The 17489-nt window shown below is 37.5% G+C and overlaps 2 protein-coding genes across 3 annotated transcripts in view; one reads left to right on the top strand and one right to left on the bottom strand.

Annotated features, from left to right (window-relative positions):
* Nucleotides 1–75: 75 nt before the first annotated feature.
* Nucleotides 76–4373, bottom strand: Cog3 (conserved oligomeric Golgi complex subunit 3). The gene is made up of 16 exons (XM_065346481.1): nucleotides 4215–4373; nucleotides 3730–4009; nucleotides 3589–3660; nucleotides 3391–3510; nucleotides 3208–3315; nucleotides 2967–3134; nucleotides 2602–2882; nucleotides 2317–2535; nucleotides 2107–2246; nucleotides 1881–2038; nucleotides 1687–1810; nucleotides 1434–1612; nucleotides 1237–1363; nucleotides 956–1164; nucleotides 694–885; nucleotides 76–631 (listed from the first exon to the last, which is right to left on the bottom strand). The coding sequence occupies exons 2-16, from the start codon at nucleotides 3907–3909 to the stop codon at nucleotides 404–406; spliced, it is 2505 nt and encodes an 834-aa protein (XP_065202553.1). The 5' UTR covers nucleotides 3910–4009; nucleotides 4215–4373; the 3' UTR covers nucleotides 76–403.
* Nucleotides 4374–4648: 275 nt separating this feature from the next.
* LOC135832931 (protein bunched, class 2/F/G isoform-like) overlaps nucleotides 4649–17489 on the top strand; it is a 54305-nt gene continuing 41464 nt past the window's right edge. The window contains exon 1 of one of the 2 annotated variants that reach the window (XM_065346476.1): nucleotides 4649–8822. In XM_065346476.1, the coding sequence (XP_065202548.1) occupies nucleotides 5044–8822 (3779 nt within the window). In that variant the 5' untranslated portion in view covers nucleotides 4649–5043. The remainder of the gene's footprint in view (nucleotides 8823–17489) is intronic. The other variant, XM_065346475.1, reaches the window with a different exon arrangement.

Raw genomic sequence — 17489 nt, 5'->3', positions numbered from 1 at the left:
ATTAATGTATCATTGTGGTATGATTATTGTGTTTGTTTATTCTAAAAATGAATTCGAATGAAGAAAAGCAATAAATAAATTCAACGTAGGTATTTAATTAATATAAAAGTAAACTTCAAAACAATACAATACGACAATAAAATGCAACATTATATAAAAAAAAGGTGGATGGTCATCTACAAAATTGAAATGAAATAATGGTGGGATGGGTCCGGATATTCTGAAATCTGCACATGCAGCGTGATCCATTTTGTAATAAATAAAAAGTAAACTCGGATCGTAAATTCGTAATTGAAAATAACAATAGGCACTGGATTTCAACAATAAAAAATATCAACAAAATATTGAACTCTTGCATCCTTCAAAGTACTGAACACGATAGTAATTGGTAAGTGAATTTCATTCACGAATCACTTTGACCAACAACCTGTGGAATACGATCTTTGGAATTTTCTTGTACATCCCTACTGGAGCACATCGAACTTGTGCTAATTTTTCTCGACAGTAAAGTCGACGATAGAAGAACGGAGATTTGCTCAGGAGTTGGGCATCCAATTAAGAGTTGCTCTTCGGTATCGTAGTTTTCTCCCAGAACTGCTTGCATTTTGGCGAAAGAACTTATAATATTGTTCTAGAAAATAAAACGTGAGTTAGATGGTAATTTGGCGAATGAATAATAGAGAAAACACGTACCTTGATTGGTTTGTATAAAATGAATTGCGTGTCCGGATTTGCGAGATAGAGTTCCATTTTATGTTGCAGCATGCCTATGAAAGATTTGACTGTTTTGACACTTTCCTTGACAACTTCTTGTACCATTTCTGGTTTACCGAAGGCTGTGCTTTTAACTGGTTCTGTAGAATGAACCGTTCTGTGTTCATGAACCTGTAAATATGACAATAATTACGAATGTTCGTTAATTTTTCGATGAGAGAAGGGTCAAGAGCTTCGGTACCTTTTGCATAAAATTCGTTATCGGATTTGTAACTAGGCTCGCCGCATACGCTATGAACGCTTCGCAAGTGGTTTTCAATTGTTTATCGACAATTTTTCGAGAATCTAGATAATTCTCTTTTAATAAAGGTGATCCGTGAAGAATGAATTCTAAAATAGCGTTATTGGAATTCAGCGCGAACAGTTTGTTTCTTTGAAATAATCCATAGGCTGAAAAAAAAAAGGGTACATCGGTCAAGGACGAGGTAAAAATTATTTTACTCGAGAGATGAAATACTTTACCGGCTGTTTTTAAATTTGAAAAATCTAAGCTCATTTCGGTTACGGTCATATCCACTTGAAACGGAGCTATTTGTTCGCGTAATATTAACAAGTGTTTAATTTGGAATAAATGGCCGTCTAGGACGCTCTGTAATTAAACATCAATTAGAGCGTAATTTTTAATAATTATTTTTTTCAATCGTGAAATAATTACGTACTTTATTTTTAGAAATAGTTTGGGCAGCTTCGTTAACATTTTGTAAACAACACGAAATAGCTTCTTGAGCTAATCCTTGGAAAACAGCATTCTCAACGCAACGATACAAACGCGAAAGACATACCAGTGTTCTTCTTATTGTAGGATACCACATACCGTGCAAATCGGCCGGAGAACTATCTATTAAAGAGAGAGAAAAAAATGTAATGAAAAAAGCGACGAATATTTTATGATGATTGATTACGATGACTCACGAGTAGAAGTACGACGACTCGAACGAACAGAATCGCCACAAGAACCGATACTAGCTAATGAAAGTCTGGAATCGTAACGACTCAGTGATGTGTTCTCTTGAGCTTTGATTTCTTCAGCGATGTTCTGAAATTGATCAACGAGTTATCATCGAAACGGACCAAAATCGAAAACATACCGAAGAGATGATAATTACCTTCATCATTTCAAGCTTATCCGGATAAGCTAAATCTCCAGGAGATGGATTAAATTGCAGAATATCGGTTTTGAAGTACATATGAGCTCGGAAAACTAATCTTTCTTGAACATCTTTTAGTAACTGCTCGGCTACGTTACCGAAGGGTTGTAATCCAGCTAAGAAATAAGAAAAATTGATACACGAGGAACGGAAACAAAAATGTGAGAATAAAACTGATAATTACGATTATTTTCGACGTGATCTTTTAAAATTTCAACTCTCAAAATGGAACAAAATTCAGTCAACGTTTCCATATGCTTCATATGAATGACTAAAGGTCGCATCGTATCGTACAATATCGAACAAATTGATTCGATGTAATCGCTGTAAAAATTGATAATTATAAATAAATAAACCAAGATGAAAATAGGTTTTTGAGCAGAGATCAACTTACGAAAGAGAAACGGACGCTTTGGAGAAAAATTGATAATATAGTTTATCCTCATCTTGAGTTAAATGAATCAAATAAGTGGCAGATGATCTTAATAATGAGCAGTAATCTCCCATGCGAGTAGTACCCAACTGCTGGATATAATCTTTCAACGATGGACCAATAATTTGTTGTCTTACATTGAAATAATACTTTTGACATTCCTCTAAAGCACATTCGTACCTGTAAAAAGAAAAACTTGGTTAGAATTCAAAATTTCCAACTTAAAAACCAACTGAAAGTACTTACTCGGCGGCTTTTTCCGTTCTGTTTTCTAGCTGAGTCAAGAGAGGTTTCAAACGAGCAGCTACTGTTTGAAATCTTCCATATTGCGCTATAAATTTACTAGTCTTAGCAGTAGTAATCGTAGCACCTTCCACCGAAGATGTTGGTAGTAAGGAAACTGGTGCCGAAGGAACCATTTTACAAGTATCTAGAACACTAGTAACGTAAGATTTTACGTCCAGTAAAGCTCGAGACAAACAGTGTCTGGTTTTAAGCTGATAACTCGAACATTCTCTATACGATTCCTGGGAGAAAAAATGAAAAATTAGCTTGGCAAATCAATCACAAGTAAATATGATCGTAAAACTGATGCGAAGAAAATTATTTACATGTTGAGAGAAATATTCGTGACATTTATCTATATCGTCCAATATTCTAAGAAAATCCGGACTCGTTACGGCAACAGCTGAAGACTCTAAGCGTTTGTAAACACTTTCGATAGTTTGAAACGGGTGTAATTTTTCATTCACGTTGTTGAGAACTTTACATAGTTTTTCCTAAACAAATATTGAATTTTATAACAAGAAAATGTACAATATTTCATGATTGCAAAGTGGAAATATTTCAAACCTGTTCTACGGATAGTTTTTCACTAGTAGTAAATAACGGATTCGTTTTACCAGATACTTGCTCGTATTCGAGTTTTAGTTTATTTAATTGCTCGATTGATTCTTCCACCTATACAAGATGGAAATAAAATTTGTCAAATATGGAAAACACAAAATACAGTACGTGAAATTTCAATTGACGTACTTTTAGTAAAATATCCGTGCACTTGTTCCTTTTTTCAATCAATTCCGATAAATAAGGTTCGTATTTTTCACTGCCAGAGTTTAGCCAGTCGTTACTGATAGCAGAGTACCATTCTAAAAACTGTTCAAAAATAACTCAATTATTATTCACATGAAAATTGAAATGTACTTTATATATAATAAATATCTCAATTTTTACTTGATGGGCTGATTCTATTACAATATCTTGTTCACCCTGTTCACCTGATGTGCTATAGTCATCTCCAATCAGCTGTTAAAATTAATCTTACATTAATGCACTGAAATAGTTTAATGAAACGTTAAGCAGGAGGAAACTTACAGATGTAGGTAGTAACCTAGGTATCACTTCGTCTCCTAAATCGAGACATGTATTTCTTTGAAAAGTACTCAGAGGGGAAGAACCGTTATCCAATTTCTCCCATTCGAGTAACTTATCATTTATTGCCATGTTTGAAATTTCCTCGGGTGAATTACGGTTCATCTTGTTCATTTGCATCATCAACACGAAGATACGAATCTAATATTGCCCCATTACAATACTTTATTCAAAATACTATAAGCTACGAGTTGATGATATGGATCGTCGCTGAATCGATGATCTACGAACAACGTAAACAGTTCATATTAGAACAGGATCGATATCGGCTTACATCAATATGTATTTACATTATATATTTATCGAATTACAATGTACAGAATGAAAGTCAGACTGAAATATGAACGTTACGTGTCAAAAATACGATGCCGATAAAGTAAATTTTGATCATTGATAACATCTTAATCAAACATTTCTTTCGTACTGACCTTTGCAACCATTAATTCGGTTCGTCGTTCTGTTCATCTATGTTCTTGACAAACGTCTACATTCTATTATTTCAATTTTAAGGTTCTAAATTAAGAAAAATTACGATGACAAATTATTTCAATCATTCCGAAAATTGAATTATCTACAAAAATATGTAAACGATTGATAAAGAATTATCAATAGTTCCTCACTTTAACGAAGTGTAGCGCTAGCAGTATACATTTTGGTATTTTTTCGACTCTTTGTCGCGTACTCCGTTTTGAAATTTTTATGCCCAACTTGACTCTTTGGGAATTTTTAAAAATTCATTTTTATCTGATTTCGGCGAAGAAAATTGGAAATATGAAGTGAAATTGGAATAGAGGATGAAATAATCAAGTGCGAAATTTGGTTCCCATTTAAATTTGACGGCGATCGCGAGTTGCGTTTAGTTTTCTACGTTCGGAACAGAAATCAAGTTTATCGAAGGTTCGGTCCTTATTGTTGGCAAAGTTCAATACAAGTTCAAGGCCCAAAATGGCTGCTGGTATTCTTCAAAATTGCAGTTTGTAATGTTAGTGTGTCTACACAAGTAATTCGGTTTTGTATTGTTGAACTACGTATCGCGAAAGTTCGAAATTTTTAAAACTTTATTAGTGAAAAGTTTAGTGTTCGAGATGTAGTAGTGATCGTCGATGCGAGCAATCGTTATTCCTTGTTCGAGCAGTTTTGTATTCGTGTTAATGAGTTTTTTTCGCGTACGATTCCGTATGATACGTCGGTTAAAAGTCGATGTATTTTGCGAAAAGTTGTGAGAAGTGTTAGTTTTTAATTACAGTCGGATCAGTGATGACCGATAATATCGCTGCGAATAAGGGTACAAATTCGGTTTATGAATATTCGAATTCGTTTGATACGTCGTCTTCGTCGTCCTCCGCGAACGTAAATATAGATAATAATGTTTTGCAATTTAGTAAACTTAACGGTGATAGTGGTCAAGAGTCGGGTACAAATAGCGGTACTAATGATAAAAAATCCTTTCACATTACGAGTGTGACTGTGCAGCATAATTCTACTGACGGTAATGCTGATGAATCTGCGGATGAATCTCGTACTGAAGAACTTTCCGATAACGTTGATAGTATGTCAGCAGTTGATCATGTACAGACTGATGTGGCCGCCGATTTAATTGATATTGCGAGTAGAAAAGACGATGTTTTGTACAAAGTCACATCCGTTGGAAGTGCTCCTATAATTCCTACCAGTGCTCAGTACGGTATCGCAGTCGTATCGGGTGTTAATAACGGCGAATTATCCGACGTGAATAAATTCTTGCCGAGTGACTGTAAATTTAGCGACACCGTGAAAAGGACGGAATTTATTGCGAACGGCTTGGAAAATAATTGCGCTAACGTCGTCGCCAAAGAATTGAATACTCAGATTAAAAATGAGCGTTTTAAAGTGGTGAAAATCGAGTCGAATGAGCCGTTCAAACGGGGACGTTGGGTTTGTATGGATTTCTCAGATCAGTCGATGGATCAGGTAAAAAAATCCGCTATTCATATTACTAGCGATAACGATAAATGCGCGAAAAAAGAAACACCCGATAAAGAAATATCTCCTAGCGAGATTTTAGTTAATGGAACGCTGATGGAGAATATTTCTAATGATAACGAGTCGAAGCCGGCTCAAAATGCTCAACTGGCCGATTCGACCTATCATAATGGCGATATGTCCGGTATGAATTCGGTATCGCCGAATCAAACGTATAACGCGCCGTTTATGCCGCCATCGAGCGTAAATCAACCCCAAGCACAAAGTTTAACGCATATTATTATTCCTCAGAGTACGCCGTCGCAAGTTGCGTCCGGCTCGTACGGTCATTCGCAAAGTTTACCTCATGCCGAATTACAGCACGTACATCAGGCTGCGGCGGCGGTCGCAGCTGCCGCCGCGCAGCAACAGCAACAGCCCATTCACGTCGTATCTTCGTTGCAACAATCCTTTCACGCTGCTGCGCCGCCGCAACAACAACAGCAACAGCAGCCGCCGCCGCAACAACAACAGCACTCGTCAATACAGCATCCGCAAAATGTTATGCAGCATATGGGGGCGGTGCAGCAACAACAACAACAACAACAACAGCAACCACCGCCTTCGCAGCAGCCACAACAGTCTGATAACGTTTACAACCAGCAACAGCAGCAACCGACTCAGTCAGCTTCGATGTCAGTTCAGCAACAACAGCAACCTTTATTACAACAGCAATACCAAACGATGCAGCAGAACACAGCGTTGAATCAGACACCAAATTCGGCGCAGTGTAACCAAAGAGGAGCAGCCGGTTCGCAGCCGCAGCAGCAATTAAATATGACTCAAATGCCATCGCAACAGACGAGCCAACAAAACGGCACCGAGACGCTGATGGGTGTGAACCAGACGCTACCTCAGCAGCAGCAGCAACAACAACAGTCGCAACAATTCCAACAACCTCAAAATCAGGGTCAACAGGGGCAAGCTGCTGGTATGCAGCAAACGTTGCAGCAGCAACAACAACAACATACCATGCAACAAGTACCTATGCAACAACAGAGCTTTCAGCACGCCATACCGCCGCAACAATCCTCGCAACAGCAGCAGCAACAACAACAGCAGCAGCCAATTATACACCAACAGCAACCGGTACAGGCGATGCCACCTACTCAACACCACTCGCCTCAGCAGGCGAACCAGCCCAGCGTACAGTCGATGCCGACGCAGCAACAAATACCTCAACAGACGTCCGGCGCGCAGGCTAGTTCGCAACCTTCGTTGCCGCCAACCAACCTACAACAACCGGTTATGCAACAGGGTGTCGTACAGCAACAAAAAGTGCCGCCGCCTTCGGCCTCTGTGCAATATTTACCTCAACAAGCTGCCATTCAACAACCTAACCAACAATCGGGTGCTCCTCAACCGGTTTTAAATGCGCCTCAGCAGCAGCAGCAACAACAACAGCAGCCGCCTCCTCAAATGATGCAGCAACAAATGCCAACCGGTACCGATCCGACGCAACAGTTGCATATGCAGCAAATGCAGCAACAGCAACAACCTCAGCAGCAAATTCTCTCTCAGCCGATACCGCAGCAGCAGCAACCGCCCCAACAAATTCCTCACATTCCGCAACCGACTCCCCAAATACCGCAACAAACGCAACCTCAGCAAGTACCAATGCAACAGCCTCAAATCGCTCAGCAGATACCCGCCCACCATCAACCGATCATTCAATCGATACCGCCCCAACAAGCGCCTCAACAACCTCAGCAAATGATGCAAACGCAAAACATGCCGCAGACGGGCGCTCCTCCGCAAACGAGCTCATTTCAAAACGTGCCTCAGCAGCAGCCTCAACAGCCGCAGCAAACGCAACCTAGTCAACAAGCCGCTCAGGTGATGCAGCAAATGCCGCAAACGATGCAGCAGATGCCGCCGCAACCTCAGCAGCAACCTATCCAATCTACGCAGTCAATTCAACATTCATTCCCCCAGCAGCAGCAGCAACCGCCGCCGGCTGTTCAACAAATGACGCCTCTGAACGGCGGCCAGCAAACGATGCAGCCCGCTTATCAGACGTCGGTACCGCATCAAAACGTTTCTAATCAAATGAGCGATCAAAACATTCCAGTTTCCGGTTCGCAGGCGGCGACGTACCAACAGCAGCAACACGACGTCGTCATGTCGAACGTAAATCAGCAACAAACCAACGACGTGCTCTTGTCCAACGTTCAAAGTCAATACTCGATTAATCAGCCGCAAAACATCTCCGTTCAAACGCAACTCCCTTTGCACGTATCGCTCCATCAGTCTTATCAAAATACACCTTCTTCCAATTACGTTAACTCGTCCAATATGAATATGATGTGTAATACGTCGATGAGTCAGCAAACGCCGCCCATCTCGCAACCGCAATTTTACACTCATTCCGGTACCAGCGGATCGATAACGTCGCAAGATCTGCAACAACTATGCGGTCACCAGCACCATCAGCCGGCTATGCCCCAAACCAGCGTCGCCGTCAATCCAAACGTGTCATCGTTGGTGACGCAGACGCCGCTAATTAGCACCGTGCCGTCGCAATCGCTGCCTCCGACTATGGAATACATGATGAACACGGCGCCCATTCCGGCTCACCAAAATGGCTCCGCTGCAGCTACCGGCCAAATTCCGTACTCCGTGCATTACCAAAACGGTAGTTCGGTAGGGTCGGCGAGTAGCGTGCAAACGCAAACTACGCCAATTTCGCAGCCTTGCTCGAGCAGTAGCGTCGGCGCCGGCGTACCGCTGCAGCAATACATTCAGCAAACCGTGCCGGCGGTTTTGTCTTCAGGGGCCGCTCAAGTACCCGTCTCGTCGTCGTATTCGCCTAATATTTCGGTCGTTCATCCGATCCAGATTCAGCAAAGGTATGTTCAAAATAATCCACCCGCTGCCACCGCCACCAACCAAATGTATCCGACCGGACATCCGGTACCATTTACGGAAACTTCGATTAGCACCGAACACTACCAACCCAACGTGTATCTACCGGAACAAGTTGTCGTCGAGATTAAACAACAAGACGAAGGACTCAGACAAGATGATTCTGATAAGTAAGTGTGCTCGATGCACCTTTTTTTTCTTCTATTCGATAGGTATATTAGTGTATTTTTTGGTTGCGAATGAGCTTTTATAGAAGGGAAGGAAAATATGTGAGTGGGTTTTTATCGTACTCCTTACGATCGTTATCAAGAAAAATAGAAAGAAGGCGTCGAAACGGTGCATTGGGGAAATTGATGCTCGTACAAATATTGCAATATTGTTATATTAGCGTGTGAGTCGCGGAATTGTCATTTGTCATCGGATGAATGGTCCGTGTCCCATGTCCTCTCTATCTCTGTCGCTAAAAATCCGCTTAAATTTAACCTTTACGAGGTGATTTTTAGTTGTCCTCTGTACAATGCGACGCGGTGAGGTAGCCTAGCATTGGTTTGCACTTGTACTTGAATTTTTAGGTATCCTCCTCGTTTGTCGAATCAGCGACAAAAAGGGAGCTACGAGTACAAGTAATACCGGATTAATTCTATCGAAGTGATTGAAATTGAATCGACAATTCGAAGCGGTCATGCGATTAAAATATTGGTTTTGAATGCGTTGAAGTCGTGGAGTGGGACTGGGAAGGAAATTATCAGCTGTATCGACGGATGAATCAGAAATAGATTAGTCGAGTATATTGTCGAACTCGAAAACAGCATTCGTCGATAATTTACAAGAGAAAAGTGTATCGGAATATCTCGTCTTATCGTTTTTAAAATAAATTAATGAATACGAATAGAATTTTTGAGTAAGATAGGAAGGTTTTAGTTTTTAATGATTCTGTCAGTTGATAGATGTTTCTAATTACGTACATTTGTTTTGGATTTACGAAGAAAACTGATATGTAAATTAAAAGATAAATATTTTTTCGTAATGAATGTGGGTTTTCTGAGTGTACCTTTACACCCCTACAAAAAAAAGGCTCAATAGAATTTAATTTTCAGTCTGTAGGATGCTGAAAATTTCGTTAAAAATAATACATATCAAACAAGAAAGTGCTGGAATATTATTTTTTGAAAATTGTCTGGTTTCACACTGGCCTTGTGTGTATTTTTCATCTGGCAGTTTTAGTTGGCAAATGTTGATGGATAGTGAATTTGAAGTTTGTGAAATGGCTTGAACAGACAAGGAAATGACCTATGTAGTTCTGATTTACCAAATTCGTCAACAGGAATAGACACGTGAAAAAAAAAATTTGAAAATGGATCTCAAAAAGGTTGGGAAATTTAAACATCCTTTTCAGAAAGACAATTTTTGATGTTGCAGGGACAGGGTTTCCACTCTTCTGGAAAACCTGGAATAGTCAGGGTATTTCAGAAATTTTGAGCAATTTTCCCTCAAAAGTCAGGAATTTTTTTGAAAGTGTTCATATGTAATGTTTTAACAATTCTAGTAGTTTCATTGTATTTATTATGGAACAAATTTCCCTCGCTCGTGTCGCTTGGTTGATTTCGTTTAGTTCGGGCTTGAAACCGAACGTTTTGAAATCGTGATTTTTTTTTTAATTCAAAAGAGGGGTATTTTTTAAAATACCGGTGTCTTTATTTTGAGAAAAGAAAAGTTTGAGAAAATGGAAAACCTGGAAAAGTTTGAGAAAATGGAAAACTTGGAAAAGTCAGGGAAAATCATTTTCATAAATGAGTGGACACCCTGAGGGATGACGATCTGAAAAAATCGAGATGGATCAATCCAAGATTTTTTGATCAAAATTTTCGAATGATCGTAAATAAGCAAACATAAAAAATTTATCACAGCTGATTTGACTCCGACCAATCACCGTTCATTATTAACGGCTTGGTACGATTTAGATCGCGATTTTCAATCCGATCCTATCCTATTCAAAGAGTCGGATTGACCAGATCGCGATGTAAATCGAGATCTTTACACCACTGTATAATGTTGCACCTGCTTAATCAAATTTTTCATCATTTTTCATTTTTTGGAAAATAAGCCAGCAAATTTCTGTGTGTTTGGTCATTTGTACGAAAATTTAGACTTTGAAATTCGCTTGTAAAAAAATTGAAAAATTACAGAAAAACCATCGTAACTGTTTTAAATGTCCAACAAAGTTTTTCATTTTTTTTTCTATCCATAAAATTATCAAAGAGGTCTCTATTTTTAGAATTAGTTGAAATTTTCTGGGAAATGTAGGTATTAGGTACTCGTACAAATCACATTTTGAATTTCCCAAGATGAAAAAATTTCAATCCAGTGAAAATTTCAAAAATTTTAATATTGCCTGCTTCACTTTGTGGCCTTCGAATCTCGATGCAAACTTTGCTCGTTTCCTTCCTCATTTCGTAGCCAATGAAGTTGAAAATTTTAAAAATCATTTTTCAAGTGAAGTCTCATTGCAGCATAGCGAGCAATGTTCTGAAACAAATTCATTATCGTGAAAAATACGAGTAGCTTTCATTCGCATCACAAGTATCGACTTGAGGAATCGTATGACTCATTTTGTTTTACTTGCAATAAATACTATTTTTAATCGTGATCCATTTTATTGCGCTAGTAATCATTTTCTTCACGTACTTATCAATTGATCTCAGGAGATATGATCATAATGAATGAGTTTCGCAAAGATGTGATGAATTTGAATTTTCAGGTAGTAGGTATTGTAGTTCGTATGAGTGCTGATATGAAAAACATGGAAATATCGTGAAGTTTCGTTTAGACGTTGGCTAGATAGATTTTGAGTGCTGATTTGAAGTGCTGTCGAATCGAAAAAATTCGCCAAATTTTTATTTTAGATTGCAAGGGTTATTAAGGTTGATTGCCTATGAAGCTTCTTTTTTTATTGTAATCGAATTATTAAGATTTCGGTTTGTTTGAAAATGGATAGTAGAATAATAAAGAAGAAAGAGAAGGAGGGCCAAGGGGGAGGGGAGGATTCTGAAATCGAAAGATAATCCCAACGAAATATTTTCTGTAATATTTTACACACTCCCTTTCGTGCTGATTTTACGAAAATGAACGCCAATTTCAGAAAAATTGCACTCCACTCACTTTCCCAAGAGAACAATTGGGAACTATTATCGCATTTTTTGTTTATTTTTCATGTTATGACGAGTGCAGGTATCACGCTGGTGTATCCGATCGATTAAATTTTGCAGACGGCAATAATTCGGTTCGTGTTTTTTATTTTGCCTGCGCCTTTTCCCTTCTTCCTTCCCCATCTGCCCGATTCTGACCCATTCTTCGTACACGATACGGTTCGTTTTTCGTACTACGGTACTGGCGGATACCGTACGCGATACGTCATTAGTGTGGATTTATTTGTAATATTACAAATACTTACATACATATTTTTATTTTTCAAATTTACGTAATGAAAAATTTCATAGTCGATATTTTATCTACCACTGTGGTGAACTGTACATCTACGTACGTGACTGTGGTGTTATTCGAGTTTGAATTTAACCCAGTGCACGATATTGGGCCTCTGTCGAATGTACTATAGCTGAGAGACTCTGTACGATATATTTTCACGATAAATTCGGATTTACGACATGAAACCTATTTGTACCTAGACCTACTACCAGTATTATATTGATGAATACGATGAAGAAAATCCCATTAAAGAACTATGTGTACAAGCTCGTACACGCACACACATTGACATGCACCATACCACGTGTATTAATCTGACCATTGCAATGTTTACTACGCGTATATTCGCATTCGAGAATTTGTTGACTGTATTTATTTCATTTTTTTTTCGTGTTTTGTTATTTTATTACATGTAGGTGTAGGTATAAGAGGTAATCAACGAAGGTAAACTGTGCAATTTTTTATCGTTGTTTGTTGTTTCGTTTGTTTTATTTATATTTATTATTATTTTTTTTCTTAAAAACAAAACGTGATTTATTCCAGTCGGTACAACGATCGATGTGTATATGTCATCAAGAAAATAGGGTGTCTTCTTTCGAGAGTAAAACGATAATAAGATTTGAAGAAAGTGTGAATGTAGGACGTACGAGTAGGTAGGTAGGTAAGGTATACGTAGGTAGGTGGATTGGATATTGGAGTATTTGCATCGTTAAGTCGATATTTTCTCATGTAAGAAGAAAAAGGAACGATGCAAAAGGGCGAATATTTGCCAAGAATTGGCGTACAAATTGTGGTTGGGTTGGAATTTCCCTTCGTTTCGGAGTTTTACTCGTATTCACCAGAGAATCACCTACGCTTTTCTTCGATGATTTATTGCAATTTTGAAAAACGATGAGGGAATTTCTTCGCGAAGAAAGATGTAATTCCTTTTATTTTATTGCTCAACAACGATATGTATGCGATGTGTAGTATGTACTTTATTCTCATGTACATATTGAACGCTCGAGGATGGTTTTTTGGAAAGATTTGAATTTTTAAAATATATATACTATTATATTGCCTGGAGACGTGGTGAAGAGATGAGCTGAAAGCTTTCTGAAATGATGTAGAAAAAAAGACATGTTGTAGTGGTTTTACATGCGTATTTTTCAATCTTTTTATTCATTTTTCATTTTTTTAAATACTTGATTAAATTTCAAAGGATGTTGGGTATTTTATGTGAAATTGGTTTTCTTGGATTGAAAAATAGTAGGTCAGTAACTGATGAGATGTACGAAAACTTGAGAAAATTTTTTCCTTCGAAGTACATTTGATTATTGAATTATCAATTTTAAATTTTGGGAAACGTTTTATCGACAACAGCAAGTGGCTGAAAAAGTAACCGAACTTCTTGGGAAAATCGTCATAATTTCATAATAACTGAGATTGCGTAAGAATGGATCATTTTTTTCCCTGAATAAATATACTAGCTTTTTTTGGACGCAGAACAAAAATCGTAAAATCGATTTTTACTTGAATATAATTCCGTTTGGAATTATTGGGTTTGAATTCGAACCCATCAACCGAAGTTAATTTGACATTTTTCGATAATTTTACCATGGTGTTATCTTGTTAGTTTGAAATTTTTTTCACGAAACAGATGAATTTTTCTCTAAAAATGCGATTGAAAATGAATTGATTTTCGATTTTTTTTTGGTTGTTTGGTGTAAAGAACCATCACAAAAATTGTTGTGAAAATATAGTATGTAGTGGAAGTTTTAGATCTCAGACCAGTATTTGCTCCCTTCTTATGCATTTTTTTTCCAAATTATTTTCAATTTCAGTCTTTTGTTTTTGTTGGTGGGGGAGGGGGGGAGGTAAGACCTGCCCAGTTTTGAAAATTGCCAGAAAAATTTTTTTATTTAGGAAATTTTTCATGATTGATATGATTAGTCCTGTTTTTCTGCAATAAAATCATATTCAGCTAATTTCCTCTGCATTGATTTTCTCAAAAGCATATGAACAATTTTTGGGGACAAATTTCATTTTAATACATACCAAAAAAGATTCAAAAAATATCGAAACAAAATTTTAAATACTCATCAGTAAAATTACCTTTTTTCTTCACAGCTGCATTCTTGACGCATTCTTTCCTTGCAAATCATTTTTATTCTTGCCTTCTATACGTATGAGACATTCTCTGTGTATTTGCCAGCGACTATGTTTCAATTATTTATGCTGCCGGAAAGTCTATGTAGGTAAAAGGTGTATGCTTTGTATGTGCAAGGAAACTGTAAACCGCGCACGTGAGAATACAAAGGGAAATGCTAGCAAAAAAGTAGGTATGTAGAGTTTCCATTTAAATTCGCAACGTTGCCGAACATAGACAAAAGATGAGGAAAAAATAGTCGACATTTTTTCTTCATAATACTTAATGGAAATGTTGTGCGCACTCGTGACCGTTTATGGCATGTAATGAGTTGTAGTTGGGTGGAGATTGAAGAGAAAGGGTGTTAGGTGTATGAAATATTTCAAATGTGAATAAATTTATATGATATAAAAATGTTCCTGGATTCGAGTGAATGAGGTATTAATACATTGCTTGAAAATTGGGGATGGTGCTTGACTGGAGATCAATAATTTAGGTGTAGCCTGAGTCTCTAATTTAGCCTGACAGAGAGAGAAGTATCCAAGCTGGTAACAAATTTTAGGTCAAGACAAAAGAAATTGAAAGGACAGAGAGGAGCAGACTTGAGTTTCCATTTTTTTGAATTCAAATGAATTTTACGTAATAAAAATGAAATTAGGTCTCAAAATTTGATGTATCCAATAATTTTGAAAAGTCGAATTTCACCGCACTTCATTTTTTTTCATCTCGATGGTGATTTCCAGTCGTTCTAGAGGCTTGGATGAATTTTTGAATGTGAAGAGTTTTGAGAAATTTCATCAAAAAGAATTGTATCAAAATTTAGTGCCTGCAATTTATGCAAATTAGGACCAACTGTGTTCGTATAAGATCTTGGAATGTATCAATCCTTATCGGTTCGAGAAGTCTATAAAAAGCCGATCAAAAAGTTCAACGCACTGTTCAATTCAAACTTGTAGAAGCTGAATTTAATTTGGGTCCTATTTTTTGAAAACTAATGAATCCAGAATTCTTCCCGGAGCTCCAATAAGGGGTCAAAGGCACTATCAATCGATTCGAGAGTTTTATAATAAGACTGCAATCAAATTTCAGCTTCCTCCCCCATGAAACATAATGTAAGTGTAATATTTTTGACGCGAAAAGATAAAATTGTATTTTCAATTTTTTTTTTATAAATCAATGAAAGTGGAACTCAGTGCTTTAAATGTTGTCTCATTCGAGATATTCTTTCGTGTGAAACAATTTTCTCGAATTATATGGATTCGTTCATGGATCCGAAATCATGATTACGACTTACGAGTCGTCGAATTGCAGCTCCACCTTTAAGCTACGCTAGCTATTGCAAGACACTAAAAATTTGAAGCATCTGGTACTTGGAAAAAAGCTAAAATTTTAAAATGAGTAAAATCCTATGAGAATATGAGCTTTCAGATGTACGTAAGACGACGACATACACGACGATGGTATGTATGTGCGTATCTAGCCTTTCGGAAAATGAACGTGTGGTATTATCGGCATCGGCTAAAATATTGATTTTAACATTACAACGTGGTAAACGGGTACCAAGGGGGAGGTAAAATTTATACGTCGGAGGGTGTAAAGCATCGAGAGAGAAAGAGAGTTTTGCATTTTATCGAACCGTCTGGCTTGGCAAATTGGCGAGTGCATGACGAAGTCTGCTACACCAAACGCACACCGCACCGCACGGCACGGTACGGTACGGCATGATATGTACCGAGGTGGTCTGGTCACAGATTACACATCATCAGTGCAAAGCGCAGGGTCTCACAGGGGAGAGGAATTCGGGTACCATCGCTTTGTGTGGGTGCTATTAGATGACTATATATACGCGAGTAGTTGCGGGGGTGAGACATCTAAAAGTTGATTAATTTTCATCCCTGTTTGTTACTGTTGTGCTTTGTGCTGTACGATGTGGTATAATGAGAGGCAGGGGGGGGGGTAGAATAAAGGAATAAAGTTGCGACGATGATTCGCGATGGTTTATGTGTTTTTCTTGATGTCTGTGTGGGGTGTTTTAATGAAGTTTTTGTACGGATTTACCAGGAAACGAGCGGGGGGTACAGAGAATTTTTTTAACAGTTTCTTCAACTCAAGAGAAATGGAGAAACCTCGATTTTACACGATGACGTTTGATATATTTTTTTTTTTTTGTATTATTTTTGAATTGTTAGGTTTGAATTTGAAAATTTTGCTGGTATTGCAGACGTTTTAAAATAATTTTCCGTCATTTTGAAGATTTCAAAAGTCTGAGGAAAGGTCAGAAGATTGTTTTTGAAAATTTGACGTAGCAATATATATCAATTTTTCTAAAATTTCTAAGTGACTGAATTTCCAAAATATAGCTACAATTTCGGGTTATTTACAATTAATTACCAGTATTTACCAAGAATTACCGGTTGTTTACCCAGATCCAAAATCACCATTAATTTACCCAAAATTACCACACATTTTTCAAAAATATCCGTAATTTACCAAACATTACCACCAATTTACCAAATTATCGGTAATTTACTTTTAAATTTACCCAGCATTACCAATAATTTACCCAAAATTACCAATTGACCGAGAATTACTGGTTTTTATTTTTTTTTATTTTTTTAAAAATTGAGATGGTTGGAATGAGAGAGTTCCTATAACGAGCCGTATCTTAAAAATAAGTTGGTATTCTGACTGATTGCCTTCGAATCAGTAACAATCAATTCCATTTGAGTTTTTTGAGAAATTTGGGAGCCCTTATGCGCCCCCTTATAAATTTCTTTAATCCGTTGGTGCAGAGGGTCTCGTTCTCAGAGGCTTTGTTCCAAGATTCGAGCAATCTGGCACCTTGTGTTGAAGGTTTTGTGATTTTTTTTTTGGACCTTTGCGTTTATCCAAGCTTTCTTGTTTGTTTCTCTGAAAATAATCGTTTGAATTTTGAATTTTTCTCATCGCCAATGATGGTTTTTCTCATTATAAGCGTATTTGCGTACATGCATCGTACATGTGTGGTAGTCGGAGGCGTGTAAAATGATACCACTGATAAGGAAGACACTTTTAACGCGTGTGTATATTGTTATACAAGCAGAAATACATATTCGATTATTTTTTCTCTCAATTCGCATTTTCTTCTATTACGTGAAAAACTGATGCACCGGAAAGGATATGATCGTTTATATACGACATACCGTGTTATAATACTCGTGCAATTGTATTATGAACTATTTTAGAA

The sequence above is a fragment of the Planococcus citri genome, chromosome 1 (genome assembly GCF_950023065.1).
Source record: "Planococcus citri chromosome 1, ihPlaCitr1.1, whole genome shotgun sequence".
Classification (NCBI taxonomy): Eukaryota; Metazoa; Arthropoda; class Insecta; order Hemiptera; family Pseudococcidae; genus Planococcus; species Planococcus citri.
This window is presented reverse-complemented; position numbering and strand designations above follow the sequence as displayed.